We start from the raw sequence: 27,243 nt of genomic DNA on the forward strand, positions 1-27,243 counted from the left end.
TGTGCACCGGTATAAAGGGCGCCATGGGCCCCGCACCCTGTCATTTCCTTCTTATCACCCATGATGATTGCCAGAACGACCCTTTCTTGCTCTGGCAAGGCTTCTTCCCAATGATTTCGGACTCTTTCTTCATTTGTAGTGCTAATAGTTTAGTGTATATAGTTCCATAAGTAGTGTTAGTGTATCTAGTTAGTGTATATAGTTCCTGTCAGTGAGGGACTTTTCACCCCAGGGACCAGGCATATCCTGGGGTGAAAATCTATGCCCACAAGTGACCTGCACGCCAGCTTCTTGAAGTGCTTGGGGGAAACTCACATAAAGGACAACTGCCAAATCTGCCAGGACTTTAGACCCCACACTAAAAAGGACCAGGACACCAGGCTGAAGGCTGCCTCCTGGAAGCCGCCCTCAGACCTGTCTCAGAACCAAGTCACTCCAATTCCACACCAAGTATATCGGCGTCGGTGTGGAGCGATCCTCCGGCACCGAGCTCTTCCTGGCACCATTATCCATCCACGGCACTGAGGAAGAAGCACAAAAAGCAGTGCACTGAGAGAAGACGCTTGCCGGCGCAGAAGAGAGACAAGTGGGGAGAAGGAGCGAGACCCATGCTAGGCCACTCTGCTAGCCCTGGATCAGCATCAGCACTGTCAACTCCACTAAGAGCATTGAGTCTGGTGCAGGACCCCCTGCCGACACCAGGAAGCCACCATGGTACCATCAGTCTGATGGTGCCATCGACTCCAGAGGCCTTTCAGGTGGCATGGGACCTTCTCTCTCTTCCAGTGCCCTCAACCCCAATGGGGCACGTGCCACCCCCCGCATCCAGGAGCAGAAATGATCATGGAGCATCAGGTGCCTTCCTGGTAGTGGGCCCCAGGCCCCATCGTGGGGCAAGCCCCACATGATTCCAGCATTCCAATCCCTGGCACACCACCAGTCCCCGGAACCCTGGCGCCATATGGAGGCGGAAGCGGGTAGCACTCCATCATGGTTGCTGAGAGATGAATCCTCTTTGGAGTCTGAAAGGGACTCCTATGTAGTGCCGAAAGCCCACCTTCAGTATCCAGCTTACACCCCACCAAGCTTTGGTGCTGGTCCTCCGGTGGGTGCCTGGCCAGCAGGTCAATCATGCCAACATTGGGTTGGCATGCTCTTGGATCTCTTGGTGGCAGCACCCTCATACTCCCACCATGTCTGACCCTGATCTCACAAGACCACAGCATATTGCTTCACCCAAATCCCGCCTCCCTGCATCTGATGGCATGGTTGCTGCATGGCTGAACCCCAAAGAGCAGGCCTGCTTGGATCAGGTTCGGTGAGTCTAGCTAGGTTGTAGAAAGCCTTCCACCACGGCTACCTACCTAGCTAAGTGGAAATGTTTCACTTGTTGGGCCTCTGAATGGAATCTCTCTCCATCCCAATCTTCTCTGTAGTCCATCTTGTACCATCTGCTCCACCTAAAGCATCAAGGTCTGGCTCTCTCATCTATTAAATCACTTGGCAGCCATCTCAGCCTTCTATCCCTCAGTGAATGGCAGATCAGTGTTCTCTCACAAGATAACGGTCAGGTTTCTCAAGGGGTGGAAAGGCTCTACCCTCAGGTTTGCACTTCAACCTTGTCCTGTCGAGGCTTACGGGGCCCTCCTCTGAGCCTTCCCAATGGCAATCACTTCAGCTAGAAGATTCTCAGAGATCAAACCCCTTACATTGGAACCCCCTTATATGGTGCTCTTCAAAGACAAGGTCCAGTTGCACGCCCATCTGGCCTTCCTACCAAGGTGGTGTTGCAGTTCCATAACAACCATGACATCTTTCTACCGATCTTCTTCCCAAAACCTCACAAGCCTGCTGAAGAATGACGGCTTCATACATTGGACATTAGGTGCGCCCTTGCCTTTTATATTGAGAGGACTAAGCCCTTCCATAAGTCCACACAGCTCTTTGTAGCAATAGTAGAAAGGATAAGAGGGCTACCTGTGTCATCCCAAAGAATCCCGTCCTGGATAACCGCTTATATTCGGGCTTGCTATGAGTGGGCAAATGTCCCTTCTCCAGCCATCATGACTACCCATTCCACAAGCCCAGGCTTCGTCAGTAGCATTCCTCAAACAGATACCAATCCAGGACATCTGCAGAGCCATGACCTGGTCATCGGTTCATACCTTTGCATCCCACTACGCTATCACCCAACAGGCCTATGACGATGCCAGTTTTGGAAGAGCAGTGTTGCTGTCAGCACATCCATGAACTCAGAGCCCACCTTCTGGGGTACTGCTTGTGAGTCACCTAGCATGGAATGAACATGAGCAAACACTTGAAAAAGAAAAAACGGTTACTAACCTTCCATAACAATTGTTCTTCGAGATGTGTTGCTCATGTCCATTCCATGACCTGCCCACCTACCCCTCTATTGGAGTTACCAGCAAGAAGGAACTGAGAGGGTGCAGGGCCGGCAGCGCCCTTTATACTGGCGCATATGCACGCAGCTCCAGAGGGCACTAGAGCTGTCCCTATGGATACCACTAAAGGAAAAATCTTTGGCAACAGTGCATGCGGCACACCCATACCTAGCATGGAATAGACATGAGCAACACATCTTGAAGAACAGCAGTTACAGAAGTTTAGTAACCGTTTTTTATATGGCCACCATCACAGTACTAGTGTAGCATTATTCTTTCCCAAAATGTTCAGCATGTAGTAACGATATACTCTCTTTCAGTTCCAGCCCCAGTTATTAATCTCAAAGGCTCCAACAGAAACATGACGGACAGTCTGTGGTTCAGCTGGGGACTGGCATCAGGAGATGTAGATAAATATGAGCTGAATCTTTATTACCCAAATGGCACACAGAAGGAAACATGGCATGGGGAAGACCTGAGAGAGTATCGTTTCCAAGGCCTGGTTCCTGGCAGAAAGTACACCCTGGTTGTAGTGACCCACAGTGGTGACCTGACCAATACAGCAAAGGCTGAGGGAAGAACAGGTAAAGAACCACAGTGGTTTTTTGCCCCCAAGTGTCAGAATTTACAGCAGTTCATTGATATGTGATGGATTTATTCTGAGATAAGATTTTTATTGCATGAATTATTAAAGGCATAGAAAAGTACAAGAAAGACCATCATAAATGGTATTACATTAATGGCGGGAAATAAATCAGAGTCTGACTGGTTTGTTCAGAGTCCTGTTTCTTTTCAATGTTTGCAGAGGCTGTAGAGAAATGAAGAAATCTAAGATAATGGCTGTTTTGTCTCACACCCCTGCAAATATTTTGAGACTTGCTTTGTTTTTCCTTTTTCCCTTTCTGTCTAGCACCCAGTCCTCCTAGTGCTGTATCATTTGCTGATGTTGCAAACACCTCCTTGTCAATCACCTGGCAGGGTCCCCCAGATTGGACAGATTATGATGACTTTGAGTTGCAGTGGTTCCCGAGAGATCCTCTTACAGTTTTCAACCCATACAGCAACAGCAGATCAAAGGGACGCATCGTGTATGGCCTTCGACCAGGGCGGCTTTATACGTTCAGTGTCAGGAGCATCAGTGGAAGCATCAGTCAGTGGAAGACACACAGTCAATCACTATCTGGAACTGTGAGAACAAGTAGGAACCCATTTTTATTGAACCCTTAGTGCTCAGCGGGAGATGATGCCAATGAGTTAAATCTTACCTATTCCAGTTAAGCATTTACTAATCTCTAATAGCTGACTCATGAATGGCTGAATGTGGATTCAAGTGAAAATCAAAATGTAACCTTGTCTGGCCCTACATCAAGTATTTAAAAATTAGAAATGAACACAAGCTGCAAAATTCAGATCCAGATCAAAACATTCAGGAAATTCTGGGCTATTTGGTTCCAGGTTTTCATTTATCATAGAATCACAGAAATGTAGGGCTGAAAGGGACCTCTTGTCCAGCCCCCCTGCACTGAGGCAGGACCAAGTAAACCTAGACCCTCTCTGACAAGTGTTTGTCTAACCTATTCTTATAAACCTCCGGTGACGGGGCATCTGTAACCTCCCTGGGAAGACTATACCAGAGCTTAACTATCCTTATGGTTAAAAAGCTTTTTCTGATATCTAACCTAAATCTCCCTTGATGCAGATTAAGCCCCATTACTTCTTGTCCTACCTCCAGTGGACATGGAGAATAATTGATCACTGTTCCCTTTATAACAGCCCTTAACACAGCTGAAGACAATTATCAGTCCTCCGCATGCCCAGTTTTTTTTTTAACCTTTCCTCATAGGTTAGGTTAGGTTAGGTTTTCTAAACCTTTTGTCATTTCTGTTGCTCTTCTCTGGATTGTCTCCAAGTTGTCCACATCTTTCCTAAAGTGTGGTGCCCAGAATTGGATTAAGTATTCCAATGCTAAGTGGAGCAGGACAGTTACCTCCTGTGTCTTACATATGACACTCCTGTTTATACACCCTAGAATGATCTTAGCTTTTTTGCAACTGCCTCACGCTGCTGACTTATATTCAATTTGTCATCCATTCTAACCACCAGATCCTTTTCAATAATACTACCAGCTGGCCATTTAGCCCCCATTTTGTAGTTGTGTATTTGATTTTTCCTTCCTAAGTGTAGTACTTTGTATTTGACTTTATTGAATTTCATCTTGTTGATTTCAGACCAATTATCCAATTTGTCAAGGTCATTTTGAATTCTAATCCTGTTCTCCAAAGGGCTTGAAACCCCTCTCAGCTTGGTGTCATCCACAAATTTTATAAGCATCCTCTACACTTTAGTGTCCAAGTTGTTAATGAAAATATTTAATAGAAAATATTGAGTAGTAAATATTGAATTTAGCCCAGCACAGAAATATGGGCCAGCTCTGAAGTTTGGATCTTTGAAGTTCAGGGTTATTTGGATTTTGACATTTGGAATGGGTCCATCAAGGTATTTTTGAACAGTCAAAAAGGAAGTGTGGTCCTGGAGGACAAGAAGAGCTTGGGTATAGTAAATTTGAAAAAGTAAAAAAGTTCCTTTCCCCTCAATTGTTATTTGTTAATGTTTGGGTCTTCCATCCATATTTATCCAAGTCCAGCTAATCTCATAGTTTGGTCAAAAATCTGCCATGGAGTGAGCAAAATAGCTAGGAACATACAGTAATTTGTACTTTGGGTCATATGTTGTACATCCTATGGTGTAACTGAAATGTATATTTTGCACAGTGAAATGCATACTTCCTAGACATGCTCTGTTGAGATGGGCATTTCATATGTTACACAGCAAACCAGATTCACACATCAGGCAAGTCACTTTTGTCCCCACACCCTCAGGAGATTGTGTCATGGTTTCTGTTTCTGATCATTCAACTGAATTACTAGTCTCGTGATAAACTGCAGATACTAACTAACTGCTAAATGGAAACTAGACAGCCTAAACTTTCATTTTATACCCTTTGTTTCTTTGCATGTTGCATCTTGAAAACCTTTTAAGGGGCAAAATAGCAAATTTTTGCCACTTGAATTCAAAGTGCTAATTAGGGAAGTAAAATGACAGAATAAAGATGTCAGCTGCTATGCTTCTTCTCCTAATCACACCAGGAGCCAGGGAAAGTGCAGAAAAAATCCTATTAGTGATAGTGCTATGTAGAGGGGAAAGGGGAATAGTAAGGACATTCATATGCACACAGCATTTAGCCCCCTTAGTTTTTTTCCACAAAAGACCTGCAAAACTGGGTTATGTTTGGAAAGGGGTTGTACCCAGAGGATGCACGAGAGGAGGCATGAAAAAGCTATGCCTTTTTTGGTGAAGATTTTGATCTGTACTATGGGTAGAGGGGCATGTACATGTGTGTTTGTGTACTTATACACACAGAATATGGGTGCAAAATCTTCACCAAAAAATTAACTATGTACTTTGTGACTTCCCTCAATGGAAATTCACAGCTGATGTAAGTGGGTGAAAATCACAGGGTCAAATTCTAGGAGGAAAATACTGCTCACTTTTTCTTTTTGTTCTTGCAAAGGTCTGTGATCAGTTTGTTCCTTTCCTTGATTTTATGCTTGAGGGAAATGTAAAGGCCTTAACATTTATCTCCGGTCTATTATGGGCATGTTTATTAAGTGGGATCTTAGTTTATACTTTGTAATTGTAAGGTGATTTTTTTTCTAAAAGAGTGCTCAAGCCAAGACTTTCAGAATTGACAGATGATTTGGGATGCCCCAGTTTTGAAATTTCTGAAGGGAGCCTAATTTTCAGAAAGTGCTGAGTGCCACCCTTTGAAAATCAGGCCACTTCAAGGTGTCAGAAATTAATACCTGTAATTATTTGTCACTTTTGAAAAACTTGACCTGTCTATATTTAGCATCTCAAAGGGTAACAGTGATTAGACCTTTCTCCAAGTACTGTCAAAATGTTTTTAGTTGGGGTTGTTTTTTGTTTGTTTTGTTTGTTTTTTTTGGTGTGTGTGGTTTGTTTTTTTTTGACATGCATCTCTGATTTTTCATCTTGAAAGTCAGAGTTTGACAATGATACCTTGATTTAATTTAATTTTTTTCTGCTGTGTTCAAAGGTGTTCCTTTAATTAGAACTTTTAAAATTATCTTATATTATTTAGTAACCTTGTATTTTTGCTCCAAGGAGCTGAGGGTTAGTTTGCTAATTCCTGAATTCCCTCTTTTGCCTTCTACAGTACTTGGTTCTTCAGCTATAATTTTATTTCTTTGGAAAACTGTGGAAAATAAGGCAAAAAGTAAAAAGAGAAGTTTATAAATAGCATGTTAAAGGTTGTGCCTTTCACTGTAGGGTGTGTGCTATATGATATGGCCATTTTGTTGTAAAAGAAGTATGTATTTCAGTTACTCGGTGTGATACATTTTTTAAATTAGATTTAGGCTCCAGTTGTACCATAGTTCTAATAATACATTGGATTCCTGTTGCACTTTTCTTCAAAAGATCTCAAAAGTATTTTTTTACAATTAATTACTGAAGAGTCACAATTCTTTGGAGGTCGATGGCATTAATTCAGTTTGCACATGGATAAAAAGAGTCAAAATGAGGGTAAGTGACTTGCCTAAAATCTTTCAGCAAGTGTGTGGCAGAGCTAGGAATCCTGATTCTGACTAAATTATTAATTTTGCATGCTAAGCGTGATGCCTAAGCCATAGAGTGAACACAAAATAATGTATGTCCTCTGTTACGTTACTCTTCAATTTTTCAACTTCTCCTCCGTCTGTAGAGCCAGACAGGATACAAAATCTTCACTGCCGCCCGCAAAACTCTACTGCCATCGCATGTTCCTGGACTCCTCCTGACTCTGACTTCGATGGATATAGCATTGAATGCAAAAAAATGGACAGTGGGGAAGTTGAATTTTCTAAAAGGATAGAGAAAGAAAGATCTTTGCAAAACATCATGATGCTAGTACCCCACAAGAGATACTTGGTGTCCATCAAAGTGCAGTCTGAAGACATGACTAGTGAGGTAGTTGAAGACAGCACCATCACTATGATAGATCGTAAGTCCTTGATATACCGAATACATAGTTACTGTGGCACAGAGGGAGAAGGTGAACAGGGATAATCAATCATCTGGTTCTGTTGGTTAGTCAGCAAACTTTTCAACCTCCAAACCTGCTTATTGTGGCACATCAGCCACCAAAATGTCTGACCGGTGACCAAAATGGGGATCACCTGTGTTTAGTTGCACGCGTTGCCAGATTACGAGGCATTTAAACGATAAAACTTGCTATAAAGGATGTTCTCTCACAGTGAGAACTACATGCAACCCACAACTCTCCCTCGAGCTTGCCTCTTTGCTGACCCCTTGCACTTTCCTCTCACAAAGAGCCACTGCCAAATCAATGTAGTGGGAAGCTACCTAGAGCCTTCCAGAAGTTGGGGCAGTGGCTCTTCTTCAGGCTTTACCCCTTCTTCTCTCAGATGATGGGCTTGCCCCAGGCAGTGGAGATCAAGGAGGAGCACTGCTCTGCAGAGTCCTCGCAGACTGCACTGCTGCTTCTCCCTTGGGCTGCAGATGGGTGGCAAATGGCGGCTCACAGTTTCTCAACAACATACACAGGAAGGGAGGCACTGCCAGCCTTCACATGTGCCCTGTGCATGGTGATGTCTCTCTCCACCGGGCGCAAGCTCTGCCACTCACAGGAATCTCCTCCCTCCCTCCCTTCCTCCCTCCTTCACCATCACTAGTCATCAGCTGCTGCTGACACTCCACTTGTGACAACCTGTGTGTCACCTCCAGTCTTGGCGGTACAGCACAAGAGAGATCCTTAAAGAGCCCCAAGGCCAAATGTTCTATGAAGTATAGTAGGGTTGAGAGGTCTGATCACCAGTCCCTTCATGGCTGCGGAGACCCAAGGAGAACTGCAGAGTCTAGTCACCAAAAAATAACCCCCGCTGTGAAGGGTATACAAATTCCACACTGGGCAACAAAGTGTTAACGAGCTAAGGTGCACTCAGCTGGCCCCACCCTGTCACACCTGTGAAAGAATGTCAGAATTGGAGGGAGGAGCTTAAAAGGGGGAAACCCGGCTCAGTTGATAACAGATTAGGGAGGAGATCTGACCTGAAGGCCTTAGAGCAGGGGTGTCAAACTCGCTGATGGTGATGGGCCAAATTCTCATAAACTGCACTTCACAGGGGCCATGCAATACCCTCTGCCAAAAAATTCGGGCCATCTTCCCCTTTTCGGCGGTGCAGCATCAGCCCTTTTCGGTGGTGGGATTTCGCCGGACTGAGTGCATTGCCGCTTTAAGGGATTTCTCTGTGTCCGGCATCAGATAAAATCAGAACTAACCTGAAGCATCACCAGAAACAGCAACAGAGCCTTTCTGAAGGCTTAACTGTTTTCCATTATTTCCCTTTTAGACATCTCTGCACTCTCAGGTTCTGATTGACCCTGGAGGCAGGACTGTCTAAATACCACAAGGGAACCAGCTTTCCCAAGAATTCTAGATTGGTTTAGCACATCGAAGATATTTGGCTAGGCTTCAAATAAGCATATGAATTATTGGTTCCTTATCCATGCTGAAACCTTTTAAATTTTGGCCACGACTATTAAACAATAGATACTGATACAGTTTATGTGGCTGTGTAGGTCATTAAAAATGTTTTGCCGCAATCTCTCTTAGAGTGCTGTATTGTTCCTTTAGGAGGCTTGCACCAGATATACTTTTTTCCCCATTCCTCTTTTTCTTTTTCTGTTTAGTTCCTGATATACAGCTTCAACATATGTATATATATAGTTATAGTTGTTATAGTTTTATAGTTCAACATATAGCTTCTTTAGAAATATGGCTGATAGAAATGCCAGTTCCCTATGGAAGCCATACTGTAAATTTGATATCACATAGTCTATCTGTAAATGCTTTGCTTAATTGATTCACTGTTGTGTATAGTTCTTTGGACATTGTTTATTAGTCCATTTGGTGTGGGAGGGGGAAATCTAGGTGTTTCAAAGTAAATGTCTGTCTTCAGGCTCAATGATTTCAAAGTACCTGGAGTGAACCCATTTCTGAAAATGCTATTTTAGCAGCTATAATTTAGGATTGCATGGATTTAATGAGACTTTAATGCAATCCTGGACAGCTTCTGCAGGAAATCTTACTGTAAGGAGCTACCTCTGTCATTATGTTTAACACGCTGTTGGTCTGTTACATCATCTGGCAGCTTCTCTGCTGGAGAGGGATATACTTTCTGACTGCAAAGAGCACATGACAGACATTGGCTCTAAATGGTTGAGTTTGGTTGTGGTTTGCACCTCACTTGCTGTTTTTATGTAATTAAAACTATATAGATGGTAATGTACTTTATTTCCCCCTCCTTTTCTCTTCTTTCCCAGGCCCTCCTCCTCCACCTCCCCATATTCGAGTGAACAAAAAGGATGCATTCATTACCAAATCTTCCATCAACTTTACTTTCAACTGCAGCTGGTTCAGTGACACCAATGGAGCAGTAAAATACTTTACTGTGGTTGTGAGAGAGGCTGATGGTAAGTTTTTGTGAATTAATAGGCTTCTTTCTGTAACCCGTATTAACACAAAGAAGGCATTTGTCCTCATCTACTGGCTGGACTTCAGAAGAGGTTTATGGATCTGCTTGTGCAGCCAAGCCAATGAGCTTGGTCCTTTAACTCAGCAGGGAGTGGCTTTTAGATCACACCAAAGCTAAGGGCAGAGTTATACTTCATGCTCTGGGATGTTACCATGCACATGTTTGGACAGTTTCCTTACAGGGAAGATGAGAGAACTCAAAGCGAATGTCTCGGAGGATAGAAGTGGAACAGATTGTCTTGCTATGCACTGATTCAATAGTGTAGTTTAGACACTAACTCGAAACAGGTAGGAGTGCATCTCAGCTTCAGTTTCTATTGCCTTCAGTATTGCCTGATAAGCTGTTATTAGAAAACAAAGGTAGCATGCAGTCTGAATACAATGATTCAGATGCTGTCTATTTCATGAGGCAAATTGCTCTTATGTACACCGTGTAAATTGAAGCAAAAAATGTCCCTATTCAGTGCATATATATTTCCTTCCTTGTGCTGTCCTGTAGAGAGGAAGGGTGGCCTGGCGGTTAAAGCCCTGAACTAGGACTCAGGAGATATGAGTTTAGTTCTTGGCATTGCCACAATTTCCCTTTGTGACCTTGTATAAATCGCTGAATCTTTCTGTGCCTCAGTTCCCATGTAAAAATAATCCTTTTTTTCCCCTCCCACCCTGTCATTTTTGTCTATTCAGACTGTAAGCTCTTTGGGGCAAGGATTGTTTCTCACTAGATGTCGGGACACTGCCTAGCACAGCTGGCCCTCTTAGCCACTATCCTACATCATAAAAAACCCAGGGTTCATTTTTGGGGACTACAATCGTTTCCCATTTGCAACTTTTCTCTGAATCCACTGGCTCCTTTTTAAAAATTTTTTAAACCCACTGGGGAAGGAAGCAGGTGGCAGGAGGGTCCGGAATTGTGTAGCAGAGGTGATTTGCACAACTTTCTCTGGGCATCAGAACCTCCTTGTACACACGGTTCTAGAATGGGATCTAGAAGAGTTAGATCAAACTGCTCGGAGTTATCTAGCTCGGCAAGCCAACATCGAACCAAAAGTGTCCACACAAGCAGACAGGCAATACAGGAGTTTGTAGAGGTCTTTGCAAAGAAGGTGGCTTTCACGTGGCTTGACAATTTTGAAGATAGTATAGCCCAGTCTTTATCAGACTGTAAGATAACCACAGCACCGGTTTGCTTTGAAGCATGTAATTTCCTATCTGTAGGAATTTGCTGTTTGCTGTACAAATCTGCTGTATTCTTCTTCTTCTCCTGGGGAGTGCATTACCTCACCAGACCAGCTGTAGTTTGTAAAGATAATAGAGCTACTAATGACCACTGCAGTTAAGGTTAATAATAACAGTTCATATATAGTGTGTTTCTTCCCTAGACCTCCAAGTGCTTTACAAAGGAAGGTAATTTGGCAGATGGGAAAATGGAGGCTCAGAGGAAGTGACTTGCCTATGGTCCAAAGGCAGTTTAGGGTCAGGGCTGGCAATAGATCCCAGGTAACCTAATTCCCAGTCCGAGGCCCTATTCACTAGACTACGCAGCCTCGCAGACAATGTACAGAAGAAGTTTGTCAAGTGTTAAATAAGCCTATTGATGCCCTGCGCCTTCGATATCCTACTGCACTGATAGCACAAGAGCTGTGGCCTTTGCTATTAATTTTTTTCCATCATTTTTTTTTTCTAGGCAGCGAAGAGCTGAAGCCGGATCAGCAGCACCCGTTACCTTCCTACTTGGAATATAAGCACAACCATTCCATACGCATCTATCAGACAAACTATTTTGCAAGCAAATGTGCTGAAAACCTTGACAGCAACTATAAGAGCTTTAACATTAAACTTGGAGCTGAGATGGAAAGTCTGGGAGGAAAATGTGATCCAAATCAGCAGAAATTCTGTGACGGGCCACTAAAGCCTAGGACTGCCTACAGGTTAGATTTATTGTGGCAATTGTGCTATGTGAGATGTGCTGTATTATTAGGCACTGTGGTATCTAGATGCCTGATGCACTTGAGCTGCTATAGATTAATAACCTGTGTTACCGGGTGTTCGCTGTGTTGTACTGGGCGATTTATAAAAGCTTTGTCCCTGCCCCGTCTCATAGCTAATGTATAAACAGTTCCTTCACCAGCCTGCGAATGCTACAATTCATCATGTGCAAAACTCCATGCAGTGAAAAGGCCTCTTTATCTCTTTTACTTCGATGGGGAACTTTCCTACAGTTGCTAATTTCTCCGTGGAGAGACTTAAGAGTCAGATCTGCAGCTGAGTCAGGAAAGCATTTGGTACAGCTAAAGGAGGGGAGGGGAGATGCAAAGGGGGCTTTGTTTTCCTCTAATTCTGTAGCCAGGTTGCACTGGGCCAATCTGCTGGTGCAGATTAAAGCAACCCAACGGCTATTCCACCCTGTGCCAGCTTCCAAAAGACTCAGGAAGCTCTTATAGCTGCTGAGGCTCACCAGGGCAAAGGGATGCTTCAGCCATTGTCAGGCGTGGTATGGGAACTGCTAGAGCAAATGTTCCCCTCCTGTTGAGTCCTCTACACTGGCATGAATCTCCAAAGGCTGAATCCAATTACTGTAAGGCCACTTTGCACCAAGGGAGCAGCAGAAAGCAGCCGCAGTGTGACCCAAGATCTAGGCCTTAGATTTCAGCCAGAACCTTAGAATATTTCAGATTGAAGTAATATCCCCGTATGATTATGATTTGTATTTCAGATAAACTAGATACCATGTATGTTTATTTAGAAGCTACTGCTTCGCACTCAATTAAATTACTTTCCCCTGCAGCATTAAATCAAGCTTAGCTACTAAATGTGGACTATTAAAAACTTCATGGGCAGTTGTGCAATTTAAGTGAAAGCAGCTTTCAAGTGGGTTCTAGCTGGGTTCAGTGGAAATTATGCCCACTTATCCCCACTGAGCATGACGCCTACTGTGAGTAAAGATTTCCACTTCTTAACATCTTTGATTCTAAATTCTGTCAGCTGGTCAGCAGGAACTCCACCATAGCTTAGCAAAGCCACAATGAGAGCTGAGTGAATAGATCCACAAACTAGTCACAAACACTCGTTGTGGCTTTTTACCTGCTTGGACTTCATTTGAGTCCCTTTTGCTTTCTGTGAATGCTCTTAGAAACAAGATTGCGGAAAGGAAAATTCATGGACTTGAACAGTGAATTTCAATTGAATTTTGCAGAATTTTCAATTTTGTTCATTGTGAGAGTCTGTATCAGAAACCTGCTTAAGAACTATGTTCCTCCCGTCAAAGAACGGAAGCGTACTATGTGTCTAATCAAATCAATATGTTCATGTGAAAGATTTGTTGATAGATTGTCAGTGACAAAGTTTTGACAATCAGGAACTGTTCATTAGACAACTTGTGAAAATAGCAAAAACCTAAATCCAACAAAGATGCTGCCCAATGTGGTTAGTTTGCCCATGGCTACTTTCATGATCCCCAATAGCCTAAGGTAATAAAGCCCCAATCCTGAAAACACGCACATAAGTAGTCCATTTACAGGACTGATATGAGGAGAGATGGAAGTAGGTCTGGAACAAGATTATTCACATGCAAAGCTGTGTGCATAATCCGAAGCATGCAGTGTAATCCAAATCAAAGACGTCGTATGATAGTACTGAGGGCAGTTATCATATCCATAGGTCAGCTAATCAGCAATTTTTTTGGTGAACAAAGAACACACTAAAATATAGTAGCCTTCCTGCTGATCACATAGTTAGACGGAAATGTTTTTTCCTCAAGTTTACTACGTCATAAGTGTCATCTAGCATCTAGTCCTTTCTTCATTTTCCCCACATACTGTTGAGTAAAAGGTACTAAAAAATGGAATGAAGTGCTGAGGTACTAAAAATATTGGCTTTAAAACTCTCACTAAAGCAGAAGCTGAAGAACAAAAGGTATAACAATAACAGTAGTTAAAAGACACAGGAAATGTACTTAATAAATGTTGTCTATTTTGTGATTTTGCTATGTCTGTGTTAACCTTTAGTTTGCTCCTATTGTATACCAACTCCGAAACAGATCTAATAAACCCTTCTGTTTTTCCAGGATCAGTATACGAGCATTCACCCAGCTCTTTAGTGAAGATGTGAGAGAATTCACTGAGCCACTTTTCTCAGATACCTTTTTCTCTTTACCAATCACTACTGAGTCAGGTTAGTTTCTCCTTTATTCTCTACTAACTGTACCAGCTACTTGGCTATCACACCCCTTGGTGTTGGAGTGGGTAGGAGAGAGCAGCAAGGACCTTATTGCTGAACTGAATTGCTTTGAGACTCAGCTCTCCTCTGGTTAATATTTGGTATTTAGCACTGAGGGTTAAAACAGTAGCTGTGATGCTTCCCCTTACATCCATGATTTCCTTCAGAAATACAAAACTTCCTACCAATTATAGGCATTCACTTTAAAAGGGAGCAAGAGAGAGGGAGAGCAAGGACTGTGCAGCACCCTTTGGGATAGAAATAATACGTAGGACTAGATTCTCCGCTCTGCTTTCTCCCACTCAAGCTGCTCAAAGTGGACAGAAATGGCCAGTGGAAATTTCCCTTTGTGCAGGGGAGCTCTCCTCTGGTGTAGAGATGGCATAACCACCTCCTGCACCGGCTATCCCGTGTGTCCATGGTGTAGGGGAGATGTCAGAGGAGACCGGCAGATCTATGTTGATCCGTCACGGTGTAAGGTCACCTAGGGACTTTATGTAAGTGGTATAAATTAGAGCTGCTCCTCAGCGACTCTGACTTATGCCATGGCCAGGCAGCACAGGATCAGGGAGCCATAACCAGCTCCCTATTGTCCCCCCTCTCAGATATAGCCTGTAGGCAGTGAGCCTGAAGGTTAGGGATTGTCACTGTATAACACAATGCCCAATGGAGCTGGGGTCCCTCACTGAGGGTCTCTAGTTACTGCTACAATACAAACAATAAATAATAACACAGCACTTTGCATATAAGGATCTCAATACATTTTCCAAACACTGATTAAGCCTCAAAACCCCCTTGAATCCAGGCAACAGTTACTTTCTGGATGTGCAAATGAAATGGTTTTGTCACCCAGTGTAAATGGTCTCGAAATGGGACTGAAGCAGTGGATTACCCTAGACTCATTCTGAAAACTCCAGTGAACTACTGTAGCTTGAGGAGGAGACCTGAACTCCTGGAAAATCTGTCTGTTTCTTTTACTCCCTGAGTCTATGGAAGGAGAGAACTTCTTTTTCTTCTACCTGTTTCTTGCTCCCCCTGATGTATGCTACAAGGTCTGGAAAAACTAAGGAAATAATATCAAAGCCCAGTCCTCCAAACATACATGCAGTTGAAGTTCATTTGCATTTATTTCAGTATCTTTAGCTGATAACATTTTCATTGTATATATCTAATTTCTTTGCTCTGTGTATGTGTGTGTGTCTATCTATCTTAGAGCCCATGTTTGGAGTTGTAGAAGGCGTGAGTGCTGGTTTGTTTCTCATTGTGATGCTGGTGGCTGTCACTGCTTTATTTGTCTACAGGCAAAAAGTTAAGTAAGTAGAAGCCCCCTTTTTTATTTTTGTTGCAAAAGGTCAGATTAAATTAGGCATGATTTTCCATCTGAGACACAGAGAAGGAGGTGTTGTAAAACTGGATGAAAATGTTAAATTGTACTGAGAAAAGCAAAAACCTCCATCATTTGTAGAATTTGAATATTGAACAAGGAGCCCTATATTGTCCTTGATTAAGAAACAGAATTTCCACTGATATTAATAGGAGGTGCATGATCAAGGGTACAATGTGACCTTTGGTTCTAGTGGAGCTGGTCAACAAATTTTCACTGGAACAGTTTTCTGTCGGAAAATGTGGTTTCATTGAAATTGAAACCTTTCATGAGAACTTGTTGATTTCAATGAAATTTTTTATGAGAAAACTTTGAAACAATTCATTCTGACCCTCTTGTTTTGGAAATATTGAAACATTTTCTTTCAATAATGTCAAAAGGTTTAGTTTTGATTTTATTGTTCCATTTCATTTTGCACTGACTTTTATTCTATTATATTAATTTTATATCAACTATATATATTATTTTAATTTAAATGTATATAAATATTAACTATAATATTTTAACATTATAGAAATAAAAGTTGTACCTTATTGAAACAAAATATTTAATGGTATTGAAATGAAATGTTTTGATATTTCTGAGTCAAAATTTTTTGGAATTTCTATTCTATAGGAAATTTTTAAAATGCAACCTTTCACTTGGCATTGGAATGGAATTTTTCTTTGAAATATTGGAAATTCTTTTCTAACCAGTTCTAGTTCTTAGTCTGTATGGAATTATTCGTTAGCAGTTTCTTTTAGACACATAAGTCCAAATTCAATGCAGATGTCTAGATGCTGACCATGAAAACACTTGTGCATAAAACCTGCATTTATATGTGCATACAGGCTAGTGCACTTCTACATATTTGTATGCATACACAGCTACCATTATGCATGAGTAAAATGCAGGTTTTGCATTCACAGTAGGTGTACACATTTTCTCCTGGCTGCTACTTAGGCACCTGCATTTGAAAATATGTCCCTTATTCTCTAATTTATTTTTGCTTTAAGTAGTTTGACTGTAAATCATATGAAGTGCATGTTTTCTGTGTTGCACATCTTGGTTGCCTACTTCTTGAATGTCGGAAAACCTCAACTGTATTGTGATTTCTTGTTATGAGTTCTGTTCAGTGAGTCAGTGAACGTTGGTATATTTTTCTGTCATATACAGTAGATAAACGTTTGTTTCATTTACAAGAGAGGTTTCTGAGGGAACAAATGGTGATCAGAGACAGAGAAACTGTGTGTGGGTTAGTGGAACATAGGAATGTAGGACTGGAAGGGATGTCCTGAGTCATTGAGTCCAGACCCTAGCTATTGCAGGCAGCCCCATCACATAATCCCATTCATAAATTTATCAAGCTCCATCTTAAAGCTAGTTTGGTTGTTTGCCCCCACAACTCCTATGGGGAGGCTGTTCCAGAATCTCACTCCTCTGATGGTTAGAAACCTTCTTCTGATTTCCAGCCTGAATTTGTTCCTGGCCAGTAAACACCAGGAAGAGAGAAGAGCTATTTAAGCTAAAGAACAATGTTGGCACAATGGTATAAAGTGGCCAGGAATAGTGGAATGAACACTGAGTGAATTTGAAAAACTCCCAAAATCTAGTCATGGTCCTGCCACTGACTCCTGCTTCACAAGTCCCAAAGTGGCCTGATTTTCAGAGGTGCTGCATGAGCACTCACAACAGTTGAAACCAGTGAGAGCTTCAGGCACTCTGCACTTCTGAAAAGCCCACCAATAACCTGTTTCCCCATCTACATATGGAGCTAGTGATAATACCTACCTCACAGGGATGTTGGTTAGGTCTTATCCTGCCATAGGATACCCACTAGGACTGGCTGGAAATCAAGAATCCCTGGTCACCAGCAATTTTGAGGATTTGAAATTTGTTTTCACTCCGTGTTGGAACAAAACCACAACCTTTCTAAATTTTTCAAGGCGGAGGGGAAAAAAACAGTGAGAGAGATTCAGACCAGAGACATGAACTGTGTCTTCTGCATATCAGATGAGCACCCTGGCCTCCAAGCTGTTGGTTATTCTGGAGTGAGCGCGTCTCTCTCTCACTGACAGTTCCATCCTGGACCTAAGAAACCTTTCCGACAAAACTCATACATTTCCATGAGAAGTTTCAGCTTTCACAAATCGGCATGTTGGTTAAAATATTCCTGACCAGCTCTAGTACCCACTTTAATGATAGTTTGGTCTTGTGCCGTATGGTAAAGCATCCCATTAATGTTGTGCTCAGTTTTTTCTGTATATAATATAAAAACTATTATCCTACTGCGGCAAACTAAGACGCAGGAAAATTGTGCAACTGCAAAGATCCATGTTAGAGTAGCAAATGAAACATCCATCGCTTTTTATTCCTTTTCTTTATTTCCTGCTACAAGATACTTTTATTGCCCAACTCACATCGGCGTCTGACCATAGCACTAAAATCAAAGTAAGAATAGCTTCTTTTCTATTGCAGTAACGGGCATGAACGACCGACAGCAAGGCTGAGCATTCGCAGGGACAGACCGTTGTCCGTCCATCTGAACTTGGGGCAGAAAGGGTAAACTCAAAGTTTGTTTCTAAAAGAAAACGGCTTTAATATGGCATCATAGATGAAAGTCTCTCCAATCACTCACTAACAAGCTGTTTCTTTTTCTTTTGAAATTATTTCTAGGAGCCGGAGAACTTCCAGGTAAAAGCAAATATTTCTTCATTTAAAACATCTCCTTGGTAATGAATTAAATGAATTCATGTCCTTGTTCCCTCCCGTGTTAACTGAGTGTTTTTGTTTTTGTCTTTTTTTCTTCTCTCGAATGTTTTAGTCCAATAAAAGTAAATCAGTTTGAAGTGCACTTCACCAAACTCCAAGCAGACTCCAACTACCTTCTGTCCAAGGAGTATGAGGTATGAATCCACTCCTGTCAAACCATTTCTTTATTGAACGAACTGGTTGGATGCTAACTCTGGCTCACTAACCCTTCAGCCCCAGAGACATGCATTCACTAGTCTCCTTCACACAAGTGAAAATGAGTTTGACAGTCTCACCTGAGTCCCTGTTTGTCCTGCTGCCAAAACCACAACTTAATTTGGCACAGATTGATCCCGTTGGGCAGCATCTGCTCAACAGGGGCCCAGCACTGGACCAGCAGGATGTCCTGAAGGTCGGGCTTGAGATGTGTGAGTGGAGCGGTGTGACAAATCTTGAATAGTGCCACTGTGCCTGGCTCAAGCCAATGCCCCCATTTTCTATAACTTCAGTCTAATAAAAACCATTCCCTTTCCTTGACCGTGGAGTGCTGATGTGCTATATGTTCCGTGTTTTAGCTTCCTTTGAGTATTTTCATCTCACATTCATTTTGGCATTTTACAGGACTTAAAAGATGTGGGGCGAAACCAATCATGTGACATAGCACTTTTGCCAGAGAACAGAGGGAAAAATCGATACAATAATATATTGCCCTGTAAGTTTTATGTTTCGGTATGTAATATTACATCACACCAGCTATTTTTCACTTCTTTTCACCAGGAAGAATAACATGGGCATGTAGCTTATCCCTTTCCTTAGCGGAGATAAAATAGCATATGCCAATTCAAGTCTTGGTGCTTCGATGCTGACGGTATATGGCTGCAAGTGCCATTAAAACAGAAATTTTATGACATTTCACTTCACGCCAGAGGTGTAATGACTAGCGTTCATTCTGTTTATAAAAGGTTTCAGCTGTTACAGTCTTTCAGCTGTTCTGTCAGGGGTGATACAAGGTGTAGTAGGAATAATAACAGAAACCTTTGCATGTGTGTTTTGTGTGATCAGCACCAGAAAGCAGCAGGGCTACTTTCTCCCGGGTCATTCAGATATCATCAATGCAACATTTTCTAGCGGCCACAAATGGCTTATTGACATCGATAGGTGACAGTCTCTTCCTTCAGAGTTAATAATGAACCTGCAGTAGCACAGTGCCCCCAGCATGGCACGAGGTGATAATACTGAAGGAGTCCTCTTTCTTGTAAGACGAAGATCCTTAGAACATGTGGCGCATGAGAATGGGAATAGCCCTGACATCCTAGGGAATGCCTATTAGAGGTAATTTGCTCAGCCCCCTTCAATGGGCTATGGTAGCAGTCAGGTTGATTTCCAGTCCTAACATGCCATGTAGTATTGCCATGTGCTGTTAGTTGCCATGTTTTATCCAGAGGTGGCTGCATTTCAGTAGTGGGTGAAGGGATCCCTCTGGAGGTATGTCTAACTGCAGCTGGGAGAGTGCTTCCCAGCTCAGATAGACTGACATATGCTAACCCTGGTCAAGTTGATGCACTAAAAATAGCAGTGTAGATTGGGGTAGCCCGGGCAATGGCTGAGTCTACCCATCCAAGTACACGCCCAATGGGTCTGGGTTGGTATTGTAGCTACCCTTGACTACACTGCAGTATTTTTAGCATGCTAGCGCCAGCCGAGTTGCACTTGTCTGTCTGCCCGGGCTGGGAAGTACCCACCCAACTGCAGTGTAGAAGTACCCAACGTGTGTATGGTGCTATGGTACTTTATGTCTCAGTCTGCCCTGGACAGGCAGCACTGCAGCCAGGGACTCAGGAGGAACATTGTCATGCCCAGTCATCCAGCATTCTCCCAGGGAGGTGGGGACACGGCTATTCTGTCAAGGGGAAGAGTGTGCGCTATCTTCCATGCACAGCAGGCTCTGCCATCGGGGGCAAAGAGGGAAACAACCTAACCCCCTACTGCTTTCAAGTAGCTAGCATCCCCAAGAGCACTGGCAGGGAAGAGGCTTGTGTTCTGCAATGGAATTGTGCTCAGCTGTGGAAAAATGGGGGGGCTGGAGTCTCTCTGGGCTAAATCCATAAAGGTACGTAGGCATTGCAGTGCCTAACCTCCAGGTGCCCTGTCATCTAGAAGAATCCTCTGTCCTGAGTTAAATATATAGGCGCTCCCTCAATACACAAGGAGAGTTGGGCACCTCAGACAGGGATCCTCTGAAACCATCAGTGAAATGCAAAACGAAGAAGACAGGACATAGGGCCCAGATTCACAAAGGCACTTTGGTACCTAACTCCCACTGATCTGGGCCTCTGCTTACTTGACATGCCAGAGGGAGGCACCTCCCTCCACTCAGGATTCTCCGCTATGAACCCTCTCCTGACGCTAGGCACGTAAGCCCAGGCCCTAGCAGATGAAACCCAGACCATTCTCCTGAAAGACAAGAGAGGCCCACCCTGTTGCAGCCAATAGCCCTGAGGTTATAGCACTCACTTGGAATGCGGGAGACCTGTTTTCAAATGTCCACTCTCCCTGATTTGAAACCAGGACTTGAACCCACAAATTCCATGCCCAAGGTGAGTCCCTCGCCCCCAGGGTATTGTGGGATGGATCTCTCTCTCAGTCTCCCCAGCTGGAGCTTTTCCCTTGGTATAAATAATTGGAGAAGAGACTTAAACTTGGATATCCCGCATCCCAGGTGAATATCCGAGTCACTAGGCTGGGAGGGAGACACACACACTCTCTCTTGTGTGGTGCCTGGTCCTGCAGGTGTGCTCAAAAATCTATGGTGAGATAGATAGGTGGGGGAACACCTAGTTTGAGAATTCTGCTTTGGAGCTTCAGCTCGAGCAACAGTTCTGAGCCGTTCGCTAGCTGTGGGGCGGTATCAGGTCTTCAGTGGCTTTGCACATGCCCACCATCAGAAACCAGGACACTTACAGGGGTAGGCAGCTGAACAGTAGTTTTGAGCACGTCAGCGGTACCTACATTTTGGACTGCGATGGCCTAAAGAGGCAGTTAAGTGCTCATGGCCCTTTGTGGTTCTAGCCCCTTGCGCACAATCTAGCTCAATGTGCTTTGGAACCCCCCCTGGAGAAAGCTGTTGTACAAATGTGGATGGTTATCATTTGCGAACAAGCGTTGAGGTTCTGTCCATGAAAGTGCATTTGGTATTTTTACAGGGCCCCATTTCCATGTACATGAAAGAGCCTAACAATCAAGACCTAGTTATAAACCTCTTCCAATACATTTCTTCCCAGATGATACGTCGAGAGTGAAGCTTTCCAATGTAGATGATGACCCTTGCTCAGATTATATTAACGCAAGCTACATACCAGTAAGTGTCTCAATGGTGTTATTTGCACTCTTTTTCTCTCCAATGGAAATTTCATTTTCATATAAAACTTAATATATAGCTAGTGGGGTAAAGTCAGGCCGAATGGCTACCAAAGGGTATCTCAGGGCAGGTATGTGAGCCCTAGAATGTTAAACGCTCTTTTCCCTGCAGGCAGGGGCAAGCTTACTGCAGGTCAATTAGAGGCACCTGGGCCCAATTAAAGGCTACTCCAGGGCTACTAAAACCCTGCTTCTGCTAGAGAAGGGGCGGGAGGGGAAAGGGGCCACCACCACCACCAGGTTTGTGGCAGTAGGGAGAGAGACTTCCCCAAATTAGGAGATAGTGCTTCTTCCCAGACAGGGAGCAGCAAAGGAAAAACCCAGGCACCAGCTTTGGGGGGAAGGGCTGATACCCACAAGGTGACACCATCACATCTACAGCCCCACCGAAGGGGCCAGAGAAAGGTACTTCCCTGGGGTCTGGGAGGTATAGACTGACCGGCTCATCCACCACCCTGTGGGGTGGAGGGATATTCCACAGGTCCAAACCAAGGCCCGCCCCAAGCATGCTAACAGAGGTGCTGAGGAGAAAAGCAAAGGCCTCGTCCAGGGTGGGGCAGATTTACCCCAGGCCCTCCCGCCAGAGGTGACAGTCATTGTCCAGCAAGACTGAGGGGGGTGCTTTGCCACACGAAGGTTCCTAGGGCACCCTTTCCATATGTTCTCTGATTTTAACTAAAAGTCGGAGAACTGGTTTTGTGCGTGTGCTGAAAAGCCATGTCTGATTGCCATACAGTTGACTGTGACTGATTCAGTTCGTTCTTAAGACCACTTCCCTGGATTGCTATAGTCCTATAAGATTGCAGTTATAATTGGCCAAGGACATTTTTTTCAATTGGCCAAGGACATTTTTTCCTACAACGTCTGCAATAAGCACAGCTATCACTGCGCAAGTCTTACGTATGGACTTGTGTTTCATCCGGCAAGTGTTTGCACTTTGTATTATGGTGAAATTGGCTGAGATTACAATTGTGTCCTTTGCCAAGGAATGATGATTGATAATAGCAGAGCCCTAACAATCCAGATTTCAACGCAGATCTCAGTTAATTAATGGAAAACAGCCAAGCGAAATGAAAACCTGATGGTTCAAAATGCCTAGGGCAGTCCTGAACACAATAGAGAGATGAAAAATCTCTGACTAATGCAAAGGGGGCTAATAAATACCTTCCAGCAATATTTAAATACACTGGCACATTCTCTTCCTCCTCCCTGCTCCCACCAGCCTTCTGCTTCCAGAGTTTAGGGAGTCCTTCAGCTTTCAATCTGTAGGTGCAGCGAAGGTGGTGATGCCACAACAGTGGTGGTTTGTTTGCAGTTGGTATAAGGTCTGTTTCTCCAGCATTATAGAGACTAACTGGAGTTTCCTGGATTCGCAGGGCAATAATTTTCGCAGGGAATACATTGCGACTCAGGGCCCTTTGCCTGGCACCAAAGATGATTTCTGGAAGATGGCCTGGGAACAGAACGTTCACAATATTGTCATGGTAACCCAGTGTGTCGAAAAGGGCCGAGTGAGTAGAGAGTTTTCTTGCGTATTCATTACTATTTTTAAATTTTGTATTTATTATTTGTATGACACGAACACCCACAGACACTGGCTGAGATCAAGGACTCATTATGCTAGGCACTGACACATAGTAAAAGACGATGCCTGCCTCTAGGAGCTTAGAACCAGGCTTTTGAAGATATTTAGGCACCTAAACCCCTTTGATTGCAGGAGTCAGGTGCCTGCATGCCTTTAAATATCTGGCCCTTACAGTCTAAATAGACAAGACAGAAAAAGGGTAGGTGGAGAAACAGAGGCACAAAGAGGTGAAGTGACAGATCTACGGTCACTTAGCATGTCAGTGGGAGAGCTTAGATTCCACTGAACCAAGGGATGCATGCCTGGCACTTAAGGGGCAAATGTAGCAATTACCCAAAGACTTTGCAATCTATAAGGGGCTGAATCTGCAACTGTAAACAGAGTGAGTGGCGTCAGTGTGACTACTTGCGTAAGGGCTTCTCAACACAAGCGGGTAGACAAAATATTGCAAGGGATGACACTGTACAAAGGGTAAGGATATGGGAAGACAAAGGTGGAAATCAACAAAGATCACGAGAAAAGCTCCATGCATTACATGTGCTTCATGTAACTTCCTGGTCTATTTTATAAGACTTGTATATTAAAATTAATAAACTTATCTGGGCCTTACATTGACTTATTTTGTTGTCCACCTCATAAAACTTACGGTGCTATAATCAGAATATGAGCCACCATAAAAACATTATCTATGTATGGTGCAGAGGCAGGTGACTAACCTGTGGAAAGTGTAAGTATTCTTTCCTTGCCTGAGACCCCCCCTGTAGACACACACAGGTAATGGCTACATCCAAGTTCATTGCATTTGTATTTTTTGAAACTTCTAGTTATGTAAGTGAAAAGCCAGAGCAACCTCCTTGCATTCCTAATCACTCTTTAAACCAGACATTGAACTTGGGGGAGGCATGGGAAATAGTAGTCCAAGTTCCATCTTCTTGAGTTGTCAATATAAAAGTTTACTCACAGCTGATCTTAATATGATCATCCCTCCTCTTTTCATGTGCTTTGATCAGCAGTAAAATAGGTAATAATGTTGACATTTAAATTGCAAACATTAGGCTTTAGAATGAATATACCCTTGACATGAATAAGACAATGCATGCCTCTCTGAGAGCTGTTGTTTCAGGCTGTCTTCGGACTCAGACAGACATCACTGAATTGGTTCATACTCTGATCACATGTATGAGGTTATCTTTAGCAACTAAAAGAGCTAGAGATTTAATTTTTTTAAAATTAAAGTTCAGATTTTAGCATACAAGTTGTTAGCCTCCAGAAAAAGTACTGGTTCACAAAATCAGCCCAGATCAACCTCTGCTTTAAACATAGTCTAAAGAGGGCAAGCAATCATAACTATATGTAGGAGCCCTTTTTGCTGTTGACGCCTTGGCATAGCAAAGTACTTAAGCAATGCCTCACTACTCAGTTGGACCACTTGCATTCTTAGGTAAGCATGTGCTTAAGTCCTTTACAGACTACATGTGCATATGGATTATTTTAGCTGCCCTAATTGTCCATCTACTGATGCTTCTTGCCTTTCTGAAAGAGGGAGACCATTAGGAACCCTCTGCAAAAATTCAGCAGAGAAGAAGTAGTTTAAATATGAGAGGTTGGCTCCAGCTGTTGTTGTTATTGAAACACTCTTTTCTTTGTCCATACAGGTGAAGTGTGATCATTACTGGCCCCTTGACCAGGATTCCTTGTATTATGGAGACCTGATAGTTGAGATGCTGTCTGAGTCAGTACTCCCGGAATGGACAATAAGGGAGTTTAAAATTTGTAGTGTACGTTCATTTATTTTATTTTTTAAAAAACTTCTTAGGATAACTTAGAATGGTTAAACCTCACCCTCTCCAGGGACCTAATCCCTAGTGGCAGCTGTAAGAGAACGTGATGTTCACCACAAAGACGTGGTGTGTTAGAACTCTTCATTGTTCTGATTATCCCACATTTCTGTGATCTGACAGGAAGAGCAGCTTGACTCAAAGAGGCTCATTCGTCACTTTCATTACACAGTATGGCCAGACCATGGAGTTCCCGAGACCACTCAGTCCCTGATCCAGTTTGTAAGAACTGTAAGGGATTACATCAACAGGACTCCAGACACTGGACCAACCATTGTACACTGCAGGTATAAATGAAAGCAGGATGTGATTGGTTCAGGAGTTTTATACAAAATATTTAAAAGATCTCTAAAGTTGGTGTCTGTCAGGAGGTAACTTTTGTTTAAATTTCTATGGAACAGCCACAGGCTTTACTAGACAAATGATGGGCGAGGTGCTCCGGAGCAGCGTTTGACACACATGCCCTCATCCTGGGTGATGCTGGGTACCCAACTAGTGGCAGTGAGTAACGGTTCTCAAGAGGTCCCGCCTCCAGGTAGGGCGACTGGAGAACTGTCCCTCGCACACCTGCTATTCCAGGGGGATCCTCAGCTGCCTGCTTGTGGGAGATTTTTGTCTCCTTTGCACTGCTGGATCTGGCCCAAAGTCTCAATTTAAAAGGTGTAATAAGAAAAAGGGAGGCATAATTAGGGATGAATCTGAGCTGCAGATGTAGGTCCTGATCTTCTTAGATGTTTAAGGCCAGAAGGGACAGTCATGGCCATCTAGTCTGACCTCCTGCGTAACACAGGCCAAAGAACCTCCCCCCAAAATTTAAAGCGTTGTGGGTCAACTACAAAATTTGGGTCCATATCCAGGGTCATAGTCTGAACCTGCAGGTTCATCTCTAGAAAGAAAAGAGCTTTAAAAGCTCCTTACAAACAGATCGGGATATATGGAACTATCAGCCTATGATATGATCCATAGGAATGGGAGCTATCACAACGAGCTCTTCCATGACTCCAAATGAAAAATCTACCTCTGCTGTAAACTATTTCCATCTGAAATCCTAGAGCTACCACTTGAATAGTGCAGTTAACCCAAATACCATGATGAATCTATAGCAATGCAAATCCGGACCTTGCCTGTGTGAAACGTAAAGATGGCGAGAGCTTTTTGACCCAGTGGGTTTGTATTTTCTATCTCTTTTCAGTGCTGGTGTTGGTAGGACAGGCACATTCATTGCACTGGATCGAATCCTTCAGCAGCTAGATTCTAAGGACTCAGTGGATATTTACGGAGCCGTGCATGATCTAAGGCTTCACAGGGTTCACATGGTTCAGACAGAGGTAAGTTTTGGATATGGCACATAACGGCACATCTTCATCATTAATGTAATCATAATAGTTTGAACATAGAGTGTTTCATCCGAGGATCTCAAAGCATTTCGCAAATGTTCATAAATTAGGCCTTGTGGCTCCACTGTAAGATAGTTTAGAGGTTCTGTATCACTTGGAATCTGATCTAATTCCTGCTGAAGCAAATGGGATTTTTTCCATTGCCTTCCATGGAGCTGAATCAGGCCTTGCATATCAAGTTTTATATGCATGATAGAAATAACTTCAACAGACTTCTAGGGACCACTTCACCCACCACCGAACTGCAGTCATCCCTAGGAATGTAATGCAGTAGACCTTTAACAGCATATTGCACGGGAGTTAGAGTTACATAAATATTAGTGCGGAGAGGAATATAAACACTTAAGAACATTGGGGATGGGCACTAAGATGAATAGATAGGCAGACATAAAGGGAGAAAACAGTGGAGGATGGAGATAATTATTCATCTGTTTATTATTTTGAAACTGTAGCACTCTGACCTTGCAGCTGTGTGGCGTCCTTGTACTTACTGTGCTCATGTGATCATCTTTCCTTGTACTATTGGGAAGGAAGATCAATCATTTCCTAACACACTATGCAGAAGGGACTGCATTTATTCTCTTAGCACAGGATAAGCAAGTCTTTTTATGCTTTTAAAAGTGCAGGAAAATCACTTTAAGAGAATGGTGGCTAAACACT

General features: G+C 43.1%; 1 protein-coding gene across 4 annotated transcripts in view; it reads left to right on the forward strand.

Moving 5' to 3' along the window:
• The window catches only part of PTPRB (protein tyrosine phosphatase receptor type B), a 78,771-nt gene that overhangs the window by 47,149 nt on the left and 4,379 nt on the right, over window positions 1–27,243 (forward strand). For 2 of the 4 annotated variants that reach the window (XM_067564029.1, XM_067564030.1), the window contains exons 16-31: window positions 2,723–2,986; window positions 3,313–3,600; window positions 7,186–7,464; window positions 9,807–9,956; window positions 11,702–11,945; window positions 14,081–14,187; window positions 15,446–15,545; window positions 18,074–18,157; window positions 18,272–18,289; window positions 18,420–18,501; window positions 18,968–19,058; window positions 21,628–21,704; window positions 23,140–23,274; window positions 25,004–25,126; window positions 25,310–25,473; window positions 26,379–26,514. In XM_067564029.1, coding sequence (XP_067420130.1) covers window positions 2,723–2,986; window positions 3,313–3,600; window positions 7,186–7,464; window positions 9,807–9,956; window positions 11,702–11,945; window positions 14,081–14,187; window positions 15,446–15,545; window positions 18,074–18,157; window positions 18,272–18,289; window positions 18,420–18,501; window positions 18,968–19,058; window positions 21,628–21,704; window positions 23,140–23,274; window positions 25,004–25,126; window positions 25,310–25,473; window positions 26,379–26,514 — 2,342 coding nt within the window. The remainder of the gene's footprint in view (window positions 1–2,722; window positions 2,987–3,312; window positions 3,601–7,185; window positions 7,465–9,806; window positions 9,957–11,701; window positions 11,946–14,080; window positions 14,188–15,445; window positions 15,546–18,073; window positions 18,158–18,271; window positions 18,290–18,419; window positions 18,502–18,967; window positions 19,059–21,627; window positions 21,705–23,139; window positions 23,275–25,003; window positions 25,127–25,309; window positions 25,474–26,378; window positions 26,515–27,243) is intronic. The other 2 variants (XR_010922834.1, XR_010922835.1) reach the window with 2 other exon arrangements.

This window comes from Emydura macquarii, unplaced genomic scaffold (genome assembly GCF_026122565.2).
Source record: "Emydura macquarii macquarii isolate MOO-44397 ecotype Brisbane River unplaced genomic scaffold, CSIRO-AGI_Emac_v2 contig_2636, whole genome shotgun sequence".
NCBI lineage: Eukaryota > Metazoa > Chordata > Testudines > Chelidae > Emydura > Emydura macquarii.